This window comes from Hirundo rustica, chromosome 4 (genome assembly GCF_015227805.2).
Source record: "Hirundo rustica isolate bHirRus1 chromosome 4, bHirRus1.pri.v3, whole genome shotgun sequence".
In the NCBI taxonomy this organism is placed as follows: Eukaryota; Metazoa; Chordata; class Aves; order Passeriformes; family Hirundinidae; genus Hirundo; species Hirundo rustica.
Genome location: NC_053453.1, coordinates 3,673,850 through 3,697,982, shown reverse-complemented (window position 1 = coordinate 3,697,982; position 24,133 = coordinate 3,673,850). Strand labels below are relative to the sequence as shown.

The 24,133-nt window shown below is 46.9% G+C and overlaps 1 protein-coding gene across 1 annotated transcript in view; it reads right to left on the bottom strand.

The window, feature by feature from the left end:
- LOC120752112 (store-operated calcium entry regulator STIMATE-like) overlaps positions 1-13,113 on the bottom strand; it is a 31,419-nt gene extending 18,306 nt beyond the window's left edge. Inside the window, exons 1-3 of the mRNA XM_040062775.2 lie at positions 12,844-13,113; positions 1,627-1,675; positions 1,302-1,397 (exon numbers count right to left, since the gene is read on the bottom strand). Of these exons, the coding sequence (XP_039918709.1) occupies positions 1,302-1,397; positions 1,627-1,675; positions 12,844-12,952 (254 nt within the window). The 5' untranslated portion in view covers positions 12,953-13,113. The remainder of the gene's footprint in view (positions 1-1,301; positions 1,398-1,626; positions 1,676-12,843) is intronic.
- Positions 13,114-24,133: the final 11,020 nt, after the last annotated feature.

Genomic DNA, 24,133 nt, shown 5'->3' with positions numbered 1-24,133 from the left:
AGGCTTCCAAAAACAGAGACACAGATTGAGAGGTAGGTTTTGGGAGAGGTGATGAGCCCTGGCTCAGCAGCAAGAACCCTGAGGTCTCAAAAAGCTCAAATTCAGGTCCCACTGCAGATCCAGGAGCTGAACCCATCCCTGCTAGGAGATTTTGGCTCACTGGATTTGAGCTCTGGATGTGGAAGTGTCACTGGGCAGAGCGCCAGAGGCAGGAGACCTGCAGGGACCTTCTGGGGATTGCAGGGTCCAAGCTCTAATCCAGGGCTTGGTATTTCAATGAACTCCAAAAAGAAAAAAAAAAGAAAAAAAAAAAAAAATCACACAAACTAAAGTGGGTTTTTATGCCATTTTCCATGATTGCAATATTTTCTGCCAGTTTTCTACAGCATGAAGAAAATGTCAAGCACAAAGCTATGGCAGCGAACATTTCCTTTTCCAGAACTTGATACTGCCTCTGAACCAAGAAACTGGGAAAAAAAAAAAAAAAAAAAAAATCTGCTTTTGATATCCACTTTGAAAGCATAACATTAAGTTTTTCTACATCCAAAAGCTCAGGCTGGCTTTTTACAGCTTCCAGCTGCTGAAATCAGAGCATTCCACACAAACACAAGGCTCTGGTGGTTTCTACTGGGCAGGACACAGAGTATGAGCCTCAAAGCCCAGGGACAGGGCTGGAGGGTTTTGAGCTGCCTGGTTCAGTATGACATGTCAGGCAGTGCAGGGAAACATAAAACACACATCAAAAATAAACAACACACCCGAAGGGCACAGCATAAGCATGAAAGGGTTTATTTTGAAACACTGTCTGTTTAAAAAAACCAAACAAAACAACTGTACATCATTTGAGAGGTTATGTGCAGCCCCAGCCAAACTTGTGTCTGCTTAAATAAACACACCAAGGTGCAGCACTTTAATGAAAACAAAAAAAACCAAAACAAAACAAAAACACAAAACAAACCAAAAAACAACAACAACAAAAGATGGGCCAGAAGGTTTTAAGGTGCATTTTGAAGCCTAAAGGAGCTTTTCAGAATGAGATGAGGTTAACACTGAAACTAAATTTTTATCTGCAAGGTGACACAAGTAAAGGTGGCACTTCTACATTAAGTCTGAAGTTTGGTTTGGAAATCCCTCAAATAGGACCAGCAAAGAAGACAACAGAGACCACAAAAACAAGCTCAGCAGGGTTTATCCCCATGCAGTGCTTCAAATGGATCCATTTCCCCCTTTTATGACCCTTCCCAACACAATTCTCCCTTTGACAGATGTAGGGCATGAAGGCAAGCACCATGTGTACTTACAGAGAGCAAGGGTCCTCCTCAGTGAGATCAGACAGAAAAACATTGGCAAAGTGGATGAAGAGGGCACCTATTGCTTGCTTGGAGGTATCATAAAACCTGAAGGAAAAACCATGATTTTCTGGAGGAGTAATGCAGGGAGTTTTATTTCTAGGGAACACCAGCTGCTTTATGGAGGTTTCCTTGGGAAGCAGCAGCACATTCCATTTAACAATTAAATGTCATACAGGATACACAGGGGGCCCTAGAAGATTGTTAGTATAAGAGGAAAAAAAAAAAAAAAAAATTGTGAACAAAGACTTCAGAAGTTTCAAATGAAAAATCTCACCATATCCTCCAGGGACGCCTCTCTGCCTTTGGTTCCTTAAATCGTTTTACTGCAAAGAGAATTGGAGAGGTTACATCACCCAGATGAAGCACTCCATGTGTGCAGCCTGCACCCACCCTCACTGCAAAAGCAGCCAGAAAATCCTGCAGGACCCTCAGCACTTGCAAGTTTTAAAGCTGAGCAAAGCTAAAGGACCGTGGTGGAATCACTGTCCCTGGAAGTGTCCAAAAGACACGGGTTAGGGGTGGGCTGGGCACTGCTGGGTTCATGGTGGGACTGGGTGATCCTGGATGAGTTTTCCAACCATAATGAGTCCATGATTCTGTTCTCTGGCCTGGGTGCAAACCAATGCCTGCACCCACGGGGCAGGAGGGACAGCAGAGGTGTTTGGAGAGAGGTGTGTGCTTCTGGAATCCCTCAGCAACAGCATTCCCATACCATGGAAGTGACCTAGGTAATGCTGAGAGAGGGGTCATCACTGCCCACCAGCCCTAAAAATCCTTCCAGGCAACTGGAAATTGTAGCAGTGACAGTGAAGGAACTCCTCATTCCCTGAAAACACACAAGGTCAGGGAACTGCTCTGTTCTCTCCAGCTGCATTTGAGCACTCAGGCTGCCCTCAGAGGGCAGCTTGGGCTCTTCCCCTGGGAAATGCCTTCCTGATCCAACACAGAAGGATGCAGGGACTTCCATGACAGGAGCCTTGACATTTCAAAAGGACAGCTTTGTACTGCTTTTACTGGCAAGGTGACAGGGCAATAGATGAAAAGATAAGGGTGACAGAAAATGAGGAACTTTTTTCAACTAAAAGAAGGGATATTTAAATTGGATATTGGGGAGAACTTCTTTACTGTGAGGATGGTGAAGCACTGGAACAGGTTATCCAGAGATGCTGTGGCTACCCCACCTCTGGAGGTGTCCAAGGCCAAGGATGGACAGGACTTGGAGCAACCTGGGACAGTGGAAGGTGTCGCTGCCCATGGCAGAGGGTGGAACAAGATAGTCTGTAAGGTCCCTTCTAACCCAAATCATTCTCCAATCCTGTGATCTCCCCCAGTCCCAGGATTTCAGTCAGGCCCATGCAGGGTTTTGGTGTCAGTCTCAGTTCCACAGAAAAACCAGCACCACAATGACCTGATCCGTTATTGCCAGTAATGAGTAACAAGGCATCAGTCAAGTGACACCAGACATTGCTGCAGCAGTTTGTCAGTTTATCCTACCCCCTCCAGAAAAATCCCCTAGTTTCCCTCATCCATCTGAATCCCACCATGAGATATCCCTGCAGCAACCACTTCCATCAGCACAGACAAGATCCATCACCACTGATGCCCTTCAAAGGCCAATTCTCATTTCACCTACCCACAAGCATCAGATCCATGGACCAACCTAGTGGCCAAAAGTGCTTAAACCAACCCTCAGCTCATGGGGGCAAAGAGCACAATGCTGCAGAGCAGCTTTTGGAGGGGTCTTCAGGCCACCAGCCCAACCACAGGAGCACCAGGGGTGGTTTTCATTATTTTCTTAATGAGAAGTGACATGTTGTGTATCCACAGCCACTCAGGCTAGAAATACAGTAATTCAGTGTGATAAGATGACAAGTAAGAGGTAAGAAGTTAATGGTGTGGTGCCTTGTTGAACACAGCTTGTCATGCCTCATTAGATTTAAGAGAGTTATCTGAGGCTGTGTAATTATCAGAGACAGTAAAACTGTTGTATCAAAGATAAAAGCTAGTATTATAGAGAAATAATTAACTGCTTAATAGGGCATTTACTGTGCAGAGCTGCAGCAGGCTGTCTCCAAATTAAACCAGAAATCCAGCCAAGATTACCAGAGCTTAAGCAGGGAACAGAGTTGTTTGGTAGCTGTGACCCGGGGTTGGGGGGTTTGTTAAATCCACACAGCAGCAGCAGCACATCTCTGAAGACTCCAGGAGATGATGGAACCCTCCATGAAGCACCACTTCTGCACTTAGTGAGCACAGCAGGGCTCTGGAGACTGAGCAGCAACTGCAAAGCTTCCCTCTCCTCTTCCAAACACTACAGAGAGCCAAGCCAAGGCATGCACAAGCACAGGCTCAGCTGGATGACGTTGGAGAAAGGCTAAAATCTCCTCTGTTCTTTTCAAAATGTGTTTCCATTCACTGCAGTCCACCCAGTTTTCCACCAGCTGTGGGTGGATTTGCTACCCCAGCTCAGACAGATCAGTCCATGTATTTACTTTAAGGAAAGTTATGCATGTGTCAGGAAAAAAAAAAAAAAAAAAAAAGTGATATTTGAGTTCTAGCACCCAAGACCAAATTAAGCTCCATAAAAACACCTGAAACAAATTAAAAATGTAGTTTACCACACACAGAGTTGGGCAAGATGGAAGAGAAACTCCATTCGACTACATTGAAGATGAGACTGGAATGTACCTGGTCTATACCAGAAGGCATCAGGAATTTGTCCTCCCAACAGTGTTCCCAACGACAGTACTGAACAGAATTTGTCCTCCCAACAGTGTTCCCAACGACAGTACTGAACAGAATTTGTCTTCCCAACAGTGCTCCCAACCACAGTACTGAACAGAATTTGTCCTCCCAACAGTGTTCCCAACGACAGTACTGAACAGAATTTGTCCTCCCAACAGTGTTCCCAACGACAGTACTGAACAGAATTTGTCTTCCCAACAGTGTTCCCAACGACAGTACTGAACAGAATTTGTCTTCCCAACAGTGTTCCCAACGACAGTACTGAACAGAATTTGTCTTCCCAACAGTGTTCCCAACGACAGTACTGAACAGAATTTGTCCTCCCAACAGTGTTCCCAACGACAGTACTGAACAGAATTTGTCTTCCCAACAGTGTTCCCAACCAGAGTACTGAATACTTTAATGTTGCTTCCCTTCTCAGCTTTGTCCACGTGCACAGCGAGCTGCCCAGTGCAAGGAAGAAATGCCATTGCACATCTTGGAAAGAAATTCTTCACTGCGAGGGTGGTGAGGCCCTGGCAAATGTTGCCCAGAGAAGCTGTGGATGTCCCGTCTCTGGAAGTGTCCAAGGCCAGGTAGGAAGGGGTTTGGAGCAACCTTGGGTCTCCTGGAAGGTTTCCCTGCCCACGGCAGGAGGTGGAACTGGACAACCTCTGAGCTCCCAACTGTTCTGTGATTCTGAGATTTTGTAAGAGCCAGGAGAAGGGGACCCAGGTCTATCCCATCAAACATGAGCAGAGCACCACTGGAATGGTGCCTACCTTCATCAGGGTTTGCCCTCCCAAGTTCCCACTCCGCCCCTACTTGGCTCCAGCTGCCACAGGCAAAAAGCTGTGAAGCTGAACCAAAAGGGAAGGAAGATGAGTGACAACTTGGGAGATCCCCTGCCCAGGGCTGAGAAAGAGTAGAGCAGGAAACAAAATACTTCCCAGCCCTTCCTCTTCAGTCAAGGACAATAAAGATCATACATGCTTGAAATTCCCTCAGAACCATCAGGCTGGGGGGAAGCTGACATCTGAATGGGAACCTGTGAAATGTTAAAAGAAAAAAAAAAAAAAAAAAAAGATTTGCTGTAGTCTTTCAGTATAGATCTGGAAACAGTCAGAAAGCTAGAAGATAAAAGCATGATGACAGCTGTCCTCATTCTTTTTCCAGGGTAATATAGAGGTTAATACTCATTATGGTGCTCTCTTGATGCAGTAGAAAGGGGACAGACAGCTTTGCCTGCTCCAGACAAAGACAAAAGCTGTGAAGTTACCAGAGCTTACCACAGTCCATGTCCCACAGCCTACTTCTGCTTTTAGACAAATTCTCTCATTATAAAAATTGATTAAGACAAGGACAGTAGCAACAACAGCTGTTCCCTTGTGCTGTTCCTCACCCATGCTGGAGCATCCCCACTGCATTCCCCACTGACCCCACAGTGCATTCAGGCAGACATGCTGCAGATTTGTGCATCAGCACAGGTACAAACCCCCTAATTTAAGGAGAATTAGCTGCAGCATCAACCAGCTGCTGATCAGCTAAACAAGCTACCAAGTCAGGTTTCTACAAAATTATAGGGGGAATCTTATTTCCCTAGGATATGGTTAGACACACTTGGCTGAGAGCCAGACCACCTCCCTGACAAATCTTACTGCAATCAACCACAGGATTCTGAAGCTGAGGTTTGGGAGGGAGGTGTTGACTCAACAGGCAGAACTTTTGGGATTTGATTTACAGGGATCCAAGCCTGACCCCACTGAGCTCAGCAGCAGGCCTGGGGGATGGGGGATACTGAAAATGAACCTGACATGAGAAGCACTTACAGATGCATTAGTACACCTAAACTGTGAAAGGTGCGCCAAAAATAAAGTCTGAAATGCCCCAAACTGGTGATGCTGCTACCTGCTTTGAAGAAGGGATTAAATATACTGCCACAAACCCCACCTCCAGGGCCACGTCCCACGAGCAAGAGGGTCAGGACGTCATTTCTGGCCTGTGCCAAAGAGGACTCAGAGCTACTGTACCAGGGAGGAAACAGAAGCTCTTCCCTTGCCCAGCCTCTGTGTTATTTTCAGCAGTACAGTCTCCAATAACACATTTCAACCTCTTTTGCAGGACACACCCGTTCCCAGGCTCTTTCCAAGCCCCAGGCAGGAAAGAAGCCAACATGCAGGATACAGAGCCAAAACCCTGGGGTCTGCACTATTCTTAGCCCGAGCATGCAGCCACTCAGACAGCTCGACCCCAGACACAATGGGAGGAAGCAGCAGCCACTGTTTGCAGAGAGCAGCCAATGTGCTGCTGGCCAGAAAAGCGTGAAACTTATATCCCCCATCACTTCAAGGAGCAGCAAAAGTCCTGGTTTTCCTCCTCAAAACAGCTGTCAGTGGTTTGATGACACGGGCTGCTGCTGACTTCTATCTTCAGATCTGCACTAGGTGAATTTAATCATTTGTCCCAAAGAGCCCACGAGAATGAAAGCACCTCTAGCAAAACTGGCAGAGGAAGGGACAAAAATTGAGAATTTTCATTCATCACCAAATGGTTTGATGGGAAGGGTCTTTAAAGACATCTCGTTTCAACTCCCTGTCATGGGCAGGGACACCTTCCACCAGATCAGGTTGTTCAGGAGCCTCAGCTGGAACATTCATCCTTCCGGAGTCTCCAACTGCCCCAATGAAGGCCACAGAGTCCCCTGGCATGGTTCTCAGTTTTGAGCTCTACCCTTTGTGTCTTATTTTTACACAGATTTTTAAAGTTAAAAAAATTATTTTAGCCAAGTGCCAGGTGGTCACCAACCAGAGCTGTCAGGTAACAAGCATCAGTCGTGCTTTGCACATTGAGAGCAGAACATACTCTTTGCTGGAGCAGTAGGTCCTACAGGACACCTGGACTGAGGCTAGGCTCCAACTCAAACGCAGAGCATCCTGGAGGAGGTAGCTGTGACTCCCTCCATAGAAAGCATCACTACACTGCAAGCCAGTCCTTTGAAAAAAGGAGTTCAGACAAGGAAAGATAAAAGTAAGACCATAAAATCCAAGATCACTAAGAGAACACCACCTGAAAAATGAAGTGATGCACAAGCAGTTACCACAGAATCGCAGATGGTTTGGGTTGGAAGGGACCTTAACGATCATCTACTTTCCATTCCCTTTTAGCATTAAAAGACAACATTTTATCCAAACCCAGCTTTTATCATTAAAGTCCCTCTGCCATACAACTTTCTTACAAATGCTGTTTAAAAAAAAAAAAAAAAAAAGTTGGAAATTTACCAGACTCCTTAGAGCTGTGCACGCTCCACCTCATCATTATAAATGACTAATTTCCCCGTGCGATTCTTGTCACCTTTAGTCACCCACAACATCAACTGCTCACAGGCTGCAGAACCAACTCAGCCAGGTGCAAGGTGCTCAGCTGCCCGTGGATCACAGGTAACTTCTCACGAGGCTCTGCTCTGCCAGCTCATTTCTCACCCTGCCCAACCCCTTTGTTGTCTCAGAAACCAGGAGCCTCCCAGACCCCGCTGGGTTTGGCCGCTCGAGGGGTGACGGCCAAGGAGAGGTCAGAGCAATCAACAGCTGCGATTCAAAAGCTCTGTGGAAAGCTGTGTGCAGCTTAATGAAGCACACCGAGTGCTGCACAGACCTTCCAGCCCACAAAGTGCAACATGTGCTCTCGAGCTCATCCAGTTTGCAGATGTACTGAAGCAGAAGGGAAACGTGCTGAGAGCCCTGCCATGTGCTGCTCCTTGCTTAACCCACAAACCTACATGTAAATCAGCAAGGACCCAAGCTGCCAGACAGTTCACCTCTGTGGCTTTGTTCTTCTCTCTTCAGGGAAAAGCATTTACAGAGGTGAAGTTGGGATTTAAATGTTCTTGTGTGTGAATAATTAAAATCACACGCAGTTATGCGCTTGTGCGATAGCAAGCGAAGTCAGCAGAGCCTGTCTTGGGCATGCAGTGCTTTTGTGTCTTGGGCAGGTGTATTTCAGGACAGAATGGAAGTCTGGACAGATCAAGCACTCTAGCATTTATTTCTTCTTTTTCTTGACGTGGACTCACACTTCCACTCACCCTTATGAGGTATTTTCAGTAAAGTCAAAACACAAACCAGAAAGCACAGAAACAGCACTTCACTTCAAACTATCTGCAGCAATCACCCTGAATGTAGCACTGGGGCAGAATCACAGGATGGTTTGGGTTGGAAGGGTCCTTTGATGTCCATCTTCTTCCTAAACCCCTGCCATGGACAGCTTCCACCACACCAGGTTGGTCAGAGACCCATACAGCCTGACCCTGAATGTTTCTAGGGATAGGGATCATCTCACAGGACAACCTGTTTCAGTGTTTCAGCAGCTTCATAGTTAAAAAATTCTTCTTGTATTTAGTCTAAATCTATCCTCTTTCAGTTTAAAACCAAAGCCCCTTTTCCTATCACTGCAGGGCCTAGTAAAAAGTCACAAAATCTGGGTTAAGTTTGATTTATCTCGTGGAGATGAGTGCAACAGCTTCCATGAGTCCTTCTCAAAGTTCAGATGCTTCTCAACATGAGAATGCTCTCTCCCATTTCACCAGCCAGGAGAAAATCAGTATTGAAAGCTCAGCTGGAAAATCCACAGAGATCAAGAAAACACAGACCACGGGGACACTTCTGATGTTCTTTAACAACTGTTTTCTACCACACAGACACTCTTTCCTTCTCAGGAAGTCTGGTGAATTCCTATTCTGTGGCTCTGCCTCAGGACAAGCTACTTGGACCAGTGTCTAAAGCACCACCCCAGGTGCTAACAGAGCACCTCCAGCACCAAATCCTGCCTGGGGTCAGCACCAGGGTCCCTACTGCAAACAACTCTGCCTTCTTAAGAGTAAAGGCAAGATGCACGGGAAGAGTGTATCCAGCAGTGACATGCAAGAGGAAAGAGGGACACTGCTGACACGTGGTAGGCAGGATCAAGACATTTTCAAAAGTAAAGCTGAAAATCAGATTTCCCACCGGGTTGTGGGAGCTCAGTCCAGTCCAGCTCTCCTTGCCTGGCAGTATGAATGTTTTCCAAGAGCAAAGTCTATTTTCATACCAACATCACAAGTGCTACTACACCTCATTCAGCAGCTCAGAGGGCTGCCAAGACAGTTTCAGAAAAAGAAAAAGCTGGAAGAGAAACAAATGTTCATGCATGTCCTCAGTGCTGCTCGTGGTAGAGCAGAAAATGACTATACCAGCTCCAGGGAAAACTTTTTCCATTCACAATGGAGACAAAAATTCTTCAACTCCCCAATCCATTTCTCCTGCACTCTAGTTAATTCACAAAGAAGGCTATTGATGTAATTTGTACAAAAGATCTTCCCTCATTTCAAAGAGTTTTGCTGTCCTCTGTGGAAACCTGGACAACTTTTGCTAGTCTAGAACCCCTTCCTCACAAAAAACCAAAACAAAACAAAAAAAAAAACCCAAACAAACAAAGGTTTCAATCAATAGCAGCAACTGCAGGGACCCAGCCCTCAAAAGCACACCCAGCCCTTGCAGCTGAGGTACCTGCAACGAGCTTTCTCCACTCAGCTGAGGGATGCTCAAGGGAAAGCATTACAAACTGCTTCAGATGGGGTTACACAATTATCCACACTCCTCAGGGTCACGATCTCCCCAGGGGGACGTTCTTGCCCAGGAATCCAGATTGCCACACGCACACAGCTGCTGGGCTCCGCTGCCTCTGCTCTCAAGCGTTTGTGCCTCAGTTCTAGGACTGTCCTTACAGCCAAAGCACCTCCAAAACCAGCCCAGGCATATAGAAAGGGTAACACCTCTTTGCCATTTCACTCCCAAATGAGGCAAAGCTGCAACCAGAGCAAGGCCTGGTCACACTGGGATTAGGCCTGGCTACAACCTTAAAGACCTTTCTGGAAAAGCAAGAGAGTGTTTGTAGGCTGAAATGAACTGGCATCACTACTGCTCATGGGAGCTGACAGAAAAATAAAACCCCACTAAACAGCTGTCCTGACTCCCTGCCAAGGCTGGGCATCATTCACTTCTGGGTCCTGTTTTCACCACACAAAGGACACATTTCACAAAATCCACAGCAATGGGGAGCAACCACCCCACTCATCCCACTCAATCATTCAAGACTAATTTCCTCCTCCATTAGGTTTTCCTATCAGGGTGGCAGGAGAGACTCCTTCCACAGGCCCAAGAAACACAAATTGCTCTGATAAAAACAAACTTATCCTCCCTGCAATGGCCACGCTTGGGACCCAAATTCTGGTGGGATACTCTGAGCACATCCCATGCACACACACCTGGAAAACTTTGCAGAACACCACCTTATTGTTAGTCTGAGTTCCTCCACATGTTTTCAAGAGCTCTGAACAGGACCTGCACCATCTGGAAATCTTATTTATCCAAATCCAGGTGTTCCTATAGCTGAGCTGGTACTTTAAAGTAGAAGGAATAAAAAGAACATTGGTTTGGGTTTGGATAGGAATTCTGTAACATGGTTTTGGGTCAGAAGGGACCTCGAGGAACATCCAGTTTTAAACCTCTGCCATGGGCAGAGACACCGTCCACTAGCTCAGGCTGCTCCAAGCCCCATCCAACCTGGCCTTGGCCATTTCCAGGGATGGGGCATCCACAGCTTCTCTGAAGAACCTGTCCCAGGGCCTCACCACCCTCATGGACCTTGTTTCCACTGATTAACTCGTGGCCTGCAACATCCCAGCAAAGCAGAAATCAGTAATAAAACCAACAGAAACACACACCACGAATGTCACAGTACTGAAGGAAAGAAGTGTCGAAGGCCTGACTCCAACAACAGCAACATCCTAAATTTTACACGAGGCAGTCACCCAGCGGGGATTGCCTGGCTGGATGCAATGAAGATACAACCAAAGTTTTTTGCCTCAGCTCCAGAGGCTTCCAAACCTCCCAGAAGGCTTCCAGCTGAATGTGCCACAGAAACAACCCAAAAGCTGCAAGTTGCTGCCCAACATAAAACTGTGGGTGAGCCCACCACAACCACGGCGGGTTAGGAGCCAGCACACAAACAGCCCCTCCAGCAGATCCAAGGAAGCCTCCAGCTGGAAATGTGTGACTGGGGCACTGATAAGGACCAGCTGGGGCGGATTAGGGACCACCAGCCCAGCTGCAGCCAGAGGAGGTGCTGTGGTTGCCATCCCAGGGCTGTAAACACATCTGCCCTCGGGGTCTCAGCCAGCAGTTCCTCTGCAGCTGAGTCACTACGAAACCACACAGATCAGCTTTCGGTTTCTCTTCATTAACCAAGAGGTTGTTAATGTTCACAGGAATATTAGCCCTGGGTTGATTTTCTATCAGGGGTTAAGCAGCCTCACCCACAGAGGCATTCCAACATGATTTACCCAAGTCCTTGATTTTATGGGACACGCCATGGAGTTTATGGGACTATTAACCCACACGCACACATCACTAGGGGGAACGGGAACAGAAAAAGAAAATAACACTATTTTTACCGTAAGTACTTGATGAAGCGCAAGCAGTGGCATGTTGCACTTGGGCTGCTCCAGCTGGAAGAAAGTATCAGCTATCGCTGGAAGAACTTGTTGCAGTTCTCCCTGGCAGCCTGGCGTTAACCGCAGCGCTGGAGCCTTTGAAAGTGCTTTCCAAAAGGCAGAGGGGGGCAAGAGAACCTCAAAATCTGCAGCTATTTAGCCAGAAAACTTGGAAGTTTCGCTTCACTGTCACCACAGGCTTTGAAACAAGGAAAACAGATCGAGTTCTGGCATGTTGATTCAACTTGTGCTAAACCACTTAACCCTGAAGAGCAGCAACACACGTTGCTCTGAGCAAAACACAGCTGTAGCACAAAACAACAGTAAATTTTCACGACTTTTTTCCAGCTTTAGCGTTCCCCACCTTTTCACGGGATCGCAGAACCACTGAGGTTGGAAACGACCTCTAATATCATCAAGTCCAATCATTAACCCCGCACTGCCAAGTCCTCCACTAAACCGCGTTCCTAAGTGCCACATCCACACGTTTTTCAAATCCCTCCCGGGACGGTGACTCCACCACTGCCCCTGGCAGCCTGTTCCAGTGCCTTCCCCTTCCGGGAAAGAAGCTTTTCCAAATATTCACTCTAAATTTTCTACAGTGTAACTTGAGGCCGGTTCTCTCTGGACTTGGAAATCGCACCCCGGGGTGATTTTTCTCACTCCTCAACTGTTTTCTCCCACCACCACCCTTTCCCAGTAACCAGCAAAACACGCTCTCTCGTAACCTCCTTCCCCAGCCGCCCAAGCCCTAAAACTTCGCGCAGCCGAAGCGAAAATCAAACCAAACAGTATCACAGCGCAATTAAATCACCCTCACCACGCAGCCGCCCCGTTTTTGTCAGCTCCTCCCCGGCAACTCCGCCAGGGTTACACCAATAGTCGGTGTTTTGGTTTTTTCTTTACCCTTCATTAAAATTTTCTGAGCCACTGAGCAATGGCTCACACAAGCGCAGCCAGTTTTAGCAGATTACAGCCGCGCGTTCCGCGGAGCTTCATTACCATCAGCTTAGGGCTGGGGACGGGAGTTTTTAAGAAGGAGCATCTGGCGCTGCAGCCGCCGGCTCGGGAGCATCCCCGGCGCGTCCCTTCCTCCCAAACCCAGCCGGGACTTAGCGCAAAACTCGGCGGTTTGTTTTGTATAAGCGAACGGGCATCCAGCTCCGAGCGGCGCCGAGGTGCCCCCGGTCCTTCCCCGTTCTCCCCGCGGGCAGGGGGTGCCCCGAGCCCCCCGGTACTCACACATGAGGGTGCTGAAGGCGCAGAGAGCCAGCAGCGCCTGCAGCAGCACCCCGAAGCGCCCCAGCAGCGCTCCGCTGCCGCAGCCGTGCGCCGGGCGGGGGGCGGCCATGGAGCGGCGGGATGCGGTGGGATGGGAAGGTGCGGAGCGGCGCGGGATAAAGCGGCACGAAGCGGGGCTGGGAAGCGGGGCTGGGAATTGGGACGGAGATACGGACGGGACAGCCCCGGCCCCGCCGCGCACAAAGGCGGCCCCGAGCCGCCCCCGCCCCCCGGCCCGCCCCGCCGGCAGCAGCAGCACCCGGGGCGGGGCGGGAGGGGAGGGACCGGGACAGGGATGGGGACGGGGACGGGGGACAGGGATGGGGACGGGGACAGAGGCGGACGTGTGGAAGAACATGGAGATGAGGATATAAAGAGGGACAGAGGGATGGGGATGAAGATGGGGATGAGAACGGAAATGGAGTTGAGTTGGGGATGAAGATGGGGATGAGAACGGAAATGGAGCTGAGTTGGGGATGAAGATGGGGATGAGAACGGAAATGGAGCTGAGTTGGGGATGAAGATGGGGATGAGAACGGAAATGGAGTTGAGTTGGGGATGAAGATGGGGATGAGAACGGAAATGGAGTTGAGTTGGGGATGAAGATGGGGATGAGAACGGAAATGGAGTTGAGTTGGGGATGGGGGCAAGGATGGGGACAGAGGCGGAGATTGGGATGTGGAAGAAGCTGGAGATGAGGATACAAAGGGGACGGAGAGAGATGGAGACAGGCAGGCATGGGGATGGAGATAAGATGGGAATGGGGACAAGAATGGAAATGGAGTTGAGTTGGGGATGAGGATAGGAGCAGTGACAGAGACACAGATGAGGATGTGGAAAGGGCTGGAGATGGGGATGCAATGGACACAGGCACTGCGACAACCATGGGGATGGGTATGGAGATGGGGACAGGGATGGGAATGGAGATGGAGGTGGAGATGGGGATGAGTGTGGTGAAAGGGAAGGGGACAAGGATGGGGACAGAGACAGAGATGGGGATGGGTATGGAGATGGGGACAGGGATGGGAATGGAGATGGAGGTGGAGATGGGGATGAGTGTGGTGAAAGGGAAGGGGACAAGGATGGGGACAGAGACAGAGATGGGGATGTGGAAGAGGTTGGAGATGGGGATGCAGTGGGAACAGACAGACAGAGAAAGGCATGGAGATGAGGATGGAAATTAAGATGGAGATGTGGATGTGGAAGGGGTGGGAGGTGGGGATGTGATGGGGACAAAGATGGAAATGGGTGGGGATGAGGATGGGGACAGAGATGGAGATGACAACGTGGATGTAGATGAGGTTGGAGATTGAATGGAGATGGGGAAGAGGATGAAGAGAGAAATCAGGATGGAGATGGAGGCAGAGACAGTGATGGGGACAGGGTTATGGATGAGGACAGAGAGAGATAGAGGTGGGGATGATTATGGAGGTGAGGATGTGAGGTCCTGCACGGAACTGGGGTGCTGCGCTGGAGAAACCGTGCTGATGTTTGGAGAGCTGGGTTGAGGGCGTCCTGGGAGGGTGGATAGGGGTCCTGCTGGGGTTTGAGATGCTAGACTGAAGGAGTCCCAGAAGTGTTTCAGGTGCCAGGATGTGGAAGTCCCAGCAGGGTTTGGGTTGCCCTGGCTGGAGAGGTCCTCACAAAGTTTGGGATGCTTAACTGGGGAGGTTGGTATGGACACTGGTGAAGATTGGGTTGCCAGGTTGAGGGGTTCCAGCAGGGATGGGGGTGCTGGGTTTGGGAGGTCACAGCAAGGTTTGGGGTGCAGGGTGCTGGTGGGGTTTGGAGTACCAGGCTGGAGGGGATCCCAGCAGGGTTTAGAGTGCTGGGCTGGGAGTAGTCCTGGTGGGATTTTGGGTCTGCTGATGAGGTTGGATTCTCAAACTGCAGCCTCAAATCTCCTTTTTTGCTCCTCTGTGTACCACTGCTTCCATCCCTCTCTACAGCCTCCTCCCCACAGGCCAGGATTCATTATCTCTCTCTTTTTTTTTCAGTACATCTTCAGGGAGCACTGGGGTCACAGGGTGAAATTTCCCTCCCTGATTTTACAGGGTAGGAGCTTGTGCTTCGTTACAACACCAGAGAGGCTGCAAATCTTATCCTGTCATATGACTCTGAGGGATGGCCTGAGAACCAGCAGTAAATGTTATGAGGAAAGAAAATCATGGGAGCTGGCCTGCTCCCCAAACAGGTCGAGTTTACAACACAGGAGGGAACTGTGTTGTTCCTGGGCTTGGGAATCCCCTGTTCTGGGGAGGTCATTAGTGCCAGGCAGTTTAGGCTGGAGCCTCGTCCCACCTCAACTCAGTCAGCACATCACTGAGAAAAACAAAAATAGTCTTTTTTTTTTTTTTTTTTTTTTTTTTTTTTCCCAAGGGTGAATTGAATTTTGGGTAGATAGCTGTTCACTTAGCTCACTGACTTTAATCATGGTTTAATCATGTCTTCAGTCAGGAAGGTGGAAGTTTCATCTCACTAACTCATTTTTAGCTGATTTTGTATGTGCAATTGTTAACTCCATAAAAAGGTTCATTCCCCTGAGCTGGTAAATCTGATTGTGCTTTGCAGTCAGTTGCCTTTATATTAAATTCTAAATCAAATATTAAAGTTGATACTTTTATATAAGCCAGTTGAACACACTGTATGTGGAAGCATCTATTAAGCAAGTAAACATTTTAACAGAGATTTCTTCAGGCTCTAATTTTTTTTTTTTTTCCTTTTTTTTTTTGCATTTTCTCAGATTTCCTAGGCTGCTGCTAAAAAGGCATTTTCAGGAATTGCTGGATGGTAATTTTTCCCCTGAGAGGTGCCTTGGACTTTACTTGCCCAGGTGCAGCACAACAGCTGGAGAAAACAAAAGGGGGAAAAAAAAGAGACATCTAAACAAGATGTGTATTTCTTAAGCAAAATTTCATTTTCTATGAATAACCTGCAAATTATCTGAGATGTGTGAGGCACTTCCCCAAGGGAACAATTTTTCAAAAGCTCCTTCAGAGCCAGTGCTGCCTCCCCACCTTTCCTCAAGCCCAATTAATGGTGATTTCTCCCAGCTGTTTTATCGGCAGGACAAAGTTGTCTGAGGCCTTATTTCCAGGTGCTGATAGTTTTACAAGAGAGCAGAGTGCCTCCCATGTGTGAAAACACTCAGGCTACAGGAGAGCAATAAACAGAACTCCTGGATTTCACCCCTCCTTGCAGGAAGAGGCAGATATCCTTCAGTGGCCCTGGATGCTCCACACTCCTCCGTGAAAACACAGGTTTGCTTTATCAAAAACACCACTTGCACTTCAAAACAGTTGTATTTTCTGAACCATGCAAGAAGTCCTGAAGTTTTGTCTGTATCCTAAGTAGAGTCCAGGAGCTTTGCTTATTAAATTCTAACCTTAAGGTTTTTCTCTCTCTGAGGTGACTTTAGAGCCCCTTTCAGCATCTAAAGGGGCTCCAAGAGAGCTGGAGAGGGATTTTGGACAAGGACATGAAGGACAGGGTTAGATCAAATATTAGGAAGAAATTCCTCCCTGTGAGGGTGGTGAGGCCCTGGCACAGGTTGCCCAGAGAAGCTGTGTTTGTCCCATCCCTGGAAGTGTCCAAGGCCAGTCTGGACAGGGCTTGGAGCACCCTGGGATAGTGAAAGGTGTCCCTGCCCATGGCATGGGGGTGGAATGAGATAATCTTCAAGGTCCCATCCAACCTAAACCGTTCTGTGTTTCTAACATTTGAAAAACACTCAGCAAAAGGAAAAGCAAGTCAAGTAAACACTTATGTGAGAAGTAGAATTTCATAAAATAATCATTAAAGAAAAAGAAAAAATTAAGGAATAGGAATTGAAAACCTAGGCTGTGTGCTTAAGCATAAAATCAGAAATACCAAAGTGATTTCAAGGGATGGGGAATGTAAAAACTAACCCAGGCTATTTTTGAAAGTACAAGGGAAAAATGAAGGATGGAGGAAATCTGTGAATTCTCTGTAAGGAAAGTATTCTACTCTATGATAGAATGGAAAACTAAATAAAGGAAACCGCAGAAGATACCTTAATTTTCCCATCCTTCCAAAAAGGACTAGTAAGTTAAATGAACTTAAAACAGCACGAGCAGTGATAATACTGAGATGAGAGCAATGAAGACTGATGAATTCAAGGACCTGAAGGAACCCAAGCAAAAGCAGCTGTGAAGTGGGCAGGGTAAAGTCTGGCTCCTCAAGTGTATCACAGGAGAAGGGTAAATGCTGTGCCTGGCTGTGAGGAGGGGAATGAGGGTATGAGGAACCAGAAACCCACCAGCTTTCTTCCAGTAGCCAGGAGGACACTGGTAAAAATCCTCAAATAATCAATTTATAAGCACCTAGCAGCTAATAAGGTAATGCAAAGCCGCCAGTGTGGATTTGACTAGAATAGATCATGTCAGGGGAGTTTTATTTCTGCTCTGAGAGGGTGACTGGGTGTGTCTTGACTTGGGGACGGTTTGTGTGGCTGCCCCAGTAAAAACCACGGGACTCCATGAGCTCTGCAGGAGCACCACCTCTGGACAAACCCCCAGCATCTGCTCCAAAAGCTGTTTGCTGCTGCATCAGGAGCAGTGTGAAGGCTCCAGGTGAGCATCTGAAGCTGGGCGAGGTAAATTAAACCCTTAGGAGAGGGTCAAAGATATCAAACTAGAAGAGTCTGCAACCCTTTGTGAGATCAGGGTGAAAATTAAGAATTATTTCTTTAAACTCCAGGGATGGTTCCAGAGTCAACAGAAGGAAATGCAGTGAGTGATAGGGAAAGAAGGAGGCAGAAAGTGGCTGGAAAGAGCATCAGGAGATGTAAATGTCCTGCAGACAAAATGTGAGTGGATAACAAAAAAAGGTGTTGCAAGGAGGCACATCCTGTTTTGGGAGGTGATCTGGAGAGTTTTAATTGGGCAGTTGCTGGGTTCAGCCCAGTTTTGCCATCACACAAGATGTGCTGGAAACTGGAGAAAGCAAACAAGAATGACAAGCATTTGAGGGAAAAAAAAAAAAAAAAAAGGGATATTTTCTCCTCCAGAAAAAATCTGCTACCCAGCAGAAATAGTAGCTGTCATAGGAGGAACAGGTTTTGTGGCAAAACTATTCCAGTGCAGCTATAAAAAGTTAATAAAGTTATTGGAATGTTTCTGCCTCAAAAAGACAAGTCAGTTTTGGGTTTTTTTTTCCAAAAAATAAATTAAAAATAAGTGTTTTGCAGCAGGAAAATTGTCCAGCCCATACCTGACACTCAGCACAGGTCCCTGCTCACACTCAGCTGCCTCTGCTGTGACTGGACCTGGGTTCAAAACAGCCTTGGAGAGTGAGAGGAGCACAAGGCTTTTCAAGGCTTCCTCGCTTCAAGGGCATTTTCACTTTGTGAAAAGCTACTGGCTTGGGATCCAGAGGGATAATTTATGGGTTTTTTATGTCTACTCTTTTTTGTAACATTGCCATGGTCTTGGATGCCCTCAGTGGAGTCCTGGATGAGAAATCCGACCCCTGTTCTGCACAAGTTACTCTTGGGTGGGATCCACCTCACCTGGCTTCAGATGTCTCCTTTTGAGAGATCTCCTTTCTCCTTTCTTTGCCAGTGGAGGGGAATAACCTCTCTCAGTACATCTTTCTTTGACCGTCCTGGTCAGATGAATTCAATCTGCTCCAGCTCCAGGCAGTTCAGTGATGGCCTCATGTCAGAAAAGAGTCACAAAAGCACAAATGTCCATTTTTTTATAGCACCACAGCATTGATTTCTTCAACTCATTTGCCCCCAAAACACTCAGGTGCTTTGTGCCCCCAGAGTCCCCAGCTTGATGGTGGGGATGAGGGAAAGGCAGTGTCAGGTCTGCAGATGGTTGCTGTGGTAAGTTGGAGGGGGATGCACGAAGCTGCCCTTCCCAGGATGATGCTCATGTAAATTATTCATCTGGTTTTATTTATCACATGGTGAAGAAATTACTTCAGAGAACAAGGTCTCTTGAGAAAACTTCCTTTAGCTGATACTTGGAACAGACTTTATTCATGCTGTCAGCAGCAATGATCCCTGCTGATTAAATAGTAGCTAGACCTTATTCTTGCTGAATTACCCATTTTACAAGGCCTGGCACATTTAACAATCAGTTCCAGGTTATATTCATAAGCAAGAGGCCAACACCAATTTTTGTATCAGCCAGGACTTTGTATTGCAGGATACTCCAAGGAGTAATTGTCAAGGTAATTCTTTTCTATTTCCAATAAGCGCTTTAGCTGTGTTATTATGAGATGTTCAATGTCGTGCTCGGAATGGATGGGAATAATTTCCCACTTTGCGGGGCTTGTGGCATTTTTGGCTGGCTGTGCTTGGCTTGGAGCTCCAGCCTTGCTCACCCTGGCTGTGTAAGCCAGAGGGGCAGGGGACAGTGGCCTTCAGGCAGAAGGAGGAAGGTTTCAGCTTCACTTTCCCCCTGCCCTCATTCAGAACCCCTCAGCTCTGCAAGCCAGCCCCTGAGCACAGCCCACTCCTCTGCATGGCCATCCCTTCCCCCAGGACAAAGTGGGAAGTCCTAAACAGCCCTGAGGAAACCCTCACAGGTCCCACCAACCCTGTGGGATGATGTCCCTGCCTCAGGTTTGACTCTCTTGAGGCCATGTATCACCCACATTCCTGCAGAGGTGAGCCCCTGGCAGCGCATTGGACCAGATGATCTTCAAGGTCACTCCCAAACCAAACCATTCTATGGTTCTAAGATGATCTTTAGGTTTGTGACTATTTGGACAAGGATAGAACTGCTGGAAAGGCTCAACATTTGCCTTTTCAATCAATTTCTTTCTTGGAAATTAAACCTGTGTTGTCGTTATGTAAGAGTGGCCAGATACAAGTTCCTTCAAGCGTAAAATATTTTTGAATTTATGGTCACTGGGACCTGGGCAAGATTCCCTGGGTCTGAACTGCAACAGAGTGGATTTAGGCTGGCATCAGGACACCTTTTCCAGGACTAAGGCTAGTTAAGAAGTGCAATAAGTTGAAGAATATACATATTTTTAGAAACCGAGAATCATGTAGGTTGGAAGAAACCTCTAAGATAAGTCCAACTACTGAGACCAAGCAATAGTCTTCTCTCAGGGACAGCTGGGAATTGATGAGCTGATCTCCTAAATTCTCCATGAACTGCATTTTCTTGGCTGCCCCGCTTCCTTTTGCCAGCCTGTATCTCCAGCCTGACCTCGTGTTGCAGCTGTTTGTTGGACAGACAGGAAGTGTCCTAATCCTGTGCTTTTGGAGATCTCACTCCTTTCAACATCATTCCAGTTCAGGGGGATCAGACTCCTCCTCAGGAAAAAAAAAAAAATAATAATAAAGGGTAAAGAGAAAACAATCCAATCAAATAGGGGTTTGTTCCTCACAGCTCTTCTGTTTCTCTGGCAGACACGAGATTGCCTCAGGAAAGAGGAAGCTTTTTTCTCTGCACAGTCGTGGGTTTGGGTGAATCCTTTCAGTTTTTTAGCTGGATGTTGGAATCTGACAGCTTGGGTAACTAGTTATGCAAAAAGATCAGATAGGAAATGGAGCCCTATCCTATTGGAGAAATGTTAAATATTCACAGCATTCATGTAGCACGAACCAGAGAGGACCTTGATTATTCTCCCCCGAGTTCTATCGCTCATTGAGAGCCTTGAAATAAAATGCTAATTTGCCAAGACCTGGCGAATATTCCCAGCTCCCAAGCCTTTCTCCATTAGCACTTGAAAACCACAGGTTCCTTCACTAGCCATCCTTGATGTTTTATAAATGTTATAGTGAGACATCAGCTTTCAATGCATTTTGTACAGCTGCAGCAGAGATATTATTTCCATTCAGGCTGCAAAGAGTCATCCTGGAAGGGATCTCAGTTACCTCTCCTGAGGTGATCCCAAAACAGCACATGCTACCTAACATTAAGCCAATAACCTGCTCAAGGACTCAATTTCACATTTACTGTGCAATCTCAGCTCCAGAACTACAGGTCAGGAGCCTGATGGATCCTTACAGGTACAAAAAAAACCCCAACCTTTCTGGAGAGAGCTCAACCCTGGCTAAATTTCACATGAAAAAAAAACACCTGGATGTGGAAGAAAAGGGTTGTTAACAGTGTTTGGATTAGAAATGTTATAACAAGTATTGCAACAAACAAACCCTCTCAAGGTTCAGGAAGAAGATTGTCTTCAGCCTAGGAACCTCAGTCAAATCTGCCCCTGTGCTACCCACAGTGTTTCTTCCCCAGGGATTGCTAAATAACCCCCATCAACTCTCATAAAACTTGGTTTTTACTCACCTAGTTGCTCTCTGATGAGAAACATGCTCGCACAAGTCCATAATGATCCTGTTGGATATTAAATGGGAGGAGGAATTAAAGCAAGGAGATGTGTATTACTTTCCTGAGCATCCTTAGGATTCTGCCTGGGAAATTAGACAATTTGAGTCCCACCCCAGTTCATTATCCAACATGCAAACTTTGGGTGTGCACTGCAGGAGGCACAGAGAACTGCTCAGCTAAACGTGTTCTTCCTGAAAACCTGCTGAAATCTCGATTTTAGGTTTAATCCCTTCTTAGTGACTTCACCTAGTTAAGCAAGGAAGAAAAGTCACAAAGAAAACACCAAGAGGAAGATTGCTCATTTCTCCTGTAGCCTCAGATCTGGTGGTATTTACTAAAACACTTTGCTCTAAAATATGCATTTCATCTAAAGTTATAGCTTTGCTGTTATTTTTTTTTTCTCTATGATATCCAGCGGTTTTCCAAAGCAGTAAGCACAGTGGTGAGGTTGCTTTGGTCAGCCCTGCATTTTATGAACTCAAGGGGAATCTTTTCCCCGATTCCAGCTGGCGTTAGATCAGATGCGTAAACCTCACACTTTAGACAAGATCTGACAAAAAAAACCCATCTCGGTTGAAAGAATCCATTTACCAGAGCTGTGTTTTCACATTTTAGCTCCCAAACACTGGACACATACCACAATGTACAACTTCTTTTCAAGCAGAATTATTGCAGCATAAATCTGTACTTGTACTGAGCTCAGCCTCCCCTTCAGCAGCGGAGGGGAGGCTGTAACTGCAGGGAGTTGGGGCTGTTGATTTTGAGGTCTTTGAGTTGTAGCCCTGCAGCCAAAACTGGCTTTCTAGGCTTCCTCAAATCGTGCCTCCTCACCCCATGCCTGAACTTAGCTCCTTAGGATCCTTGAGGTTCTTTACAGAGAAGTGCCAGTGCTCACATGAGCACAGCTCGCAGACAAAGCTTTCTCTGGCTCCAGAGCTCAGCACTGTGTGGATGCAAAGCTGTACAAAATGCCTGGCAGCTGCATCCCAGAGGAGTCATATTTTCACTGCATTTCCATCTTTTGCAGAAGAGAAAAATATTTGAAAGAGCAAGACAGCAGCTGCTAGAGATGATCCTACAAATCCATCCCACCCTGCAGCCCTGATCTTGCTTTCCGTAACTGCGTGTGCAAGACACACCTTTCCAATCCGAATGATTCTGTGATTCTATGAGTAAAGCACAGCTACAAGTTCTTTTTATAACAAGAAGGGTCAGGAAATTTTTTTGCAGAGTGATTTACAAACCTGCCAGTCACTGTATGTCTGACACCAGATCTGCTCTTTAAAAAGTTTTTCTGACGGTGTTGCACCAGAGAAAGGGTGGAGTTTTACAAGCACCTTCCTTTGGTACATGTGATTGAAAAAAGGCTTTTAACTGGCCTAAAGTCTACTTATTGCACCAGAATAGTAACTCTACAGGCTGAAAAAGCTAATTTTCTCAAGAAGGTTTGTGCCTAGTGATTCACAGGAGTTCTGCAGTGTTCTTAGCTTTTGGCATAGCTCAAAGTGGGGGTCCCAAGCCTGAGACATTTCCACCTTGCCTGGGAGGAATAGGCCTGAACCATTCAATAACAAATAATTTTTAATCCAATACTTACTTCAAACTCAGCCTAAATGGTGTTTCTACTTTCTTCTACCGTACTTTTTCTATTTTCAGCCTCGCCCTAATCCAGGGCTGCTGTTTTAACAGGCGACCCCTTAGCTTGATGCTGATGTAGGCCATATGTTCTTTTCCTCCCCATCTCTTCACTTCTGGATGTTACAGTTGAAATACAAACCCCTGAATGCCCAGGGATTTCCAAAGGCCAGAAGACATCTGCTTGCCGTCACAGATGTTTGCAAGTTAACACATGGATGAAATAATATTAGTCAGTGAGATTCAGAGCTGATTCAGATTTATGCAATTAGGCATAAATGATGCTTTGATGGGGAATTAAACAGGGATGAAAAAATTGAAACATAGGAAACAGTAAAACAACAGTTACCAAATGCATTTCAACCCTTCAGACTGAAGGGGAGACACCCAAATCAGCTTGGTTACAGGAATCAGTCTTGCTGTAGCAAGAAGAAATGCCTGTGTGGAGTAATTTTGCTCTGTTTTCGTACTACAGCAGCTTCGTGGTTTCTGGATAAGTGTGTCTGCAGCACGGATCAAGACCAGGCTGCATGGGGCTCTGAGCAGCCTGGGGTGAGACACTGAAATGTTTAGGGCTGATGGTTCCAACATTTGCCCTTTTGTGTTTTGCTGGTGCCAGGTTTGCACCCCAGAGGGGGAGGAAGAGAGTTTCTGGTGTCATTTCACTCTAACCTGCACCAAAAATTCTATTAAGAACTTAACTCAAGAACCTGAGTTACCCTCACCTCTTGAAGCAGGCTGTAAGACCTGGTCTAGTGGAAAATGTCCCTGCCCTTGGCAGGGGGTTGGAACTAGACCAGGTCTTTAAGGTCCCTTCCAACCCAAACCATTCTGTGAGTCCAGGGAGGCAAGCGTGAACTTGGAACCCATACCAAACCAAAGAGGTGCAGCGGAAAGCAGTGGCTCAGGCTTTGTATAATGCATAAAAAAGGGAGATGTGCCAGCAGAGATGAGTCCCACAGGGCGATCTGGGTGGGTGTCCCTTTTCCTGGGGGAGCCAGCACAGCCACCTTCAACAAAAATGCAAAGTGAGTTTGTCTCTCCAATAAAGCTGGAATTTTCGCTCTCCATAAATATCGTGCTGTTCAATTGTTGAGCCTATACTGATCTCCACAAGAAGACATCCCTTTTTTTTTTTTTTTTTTTCTTTCAGTGGGATCCTATTGGCTGAGGCAAAAATAATTCCAGAAATCATTTATTTCTTCAGAAAGTGTGGGAGCATTTGTCCCTGCTGCTGTCAGTTCCCATCCATCCCTTTTATCAGGCAGTATCACCACACTCTCTTCCAGCGAGGA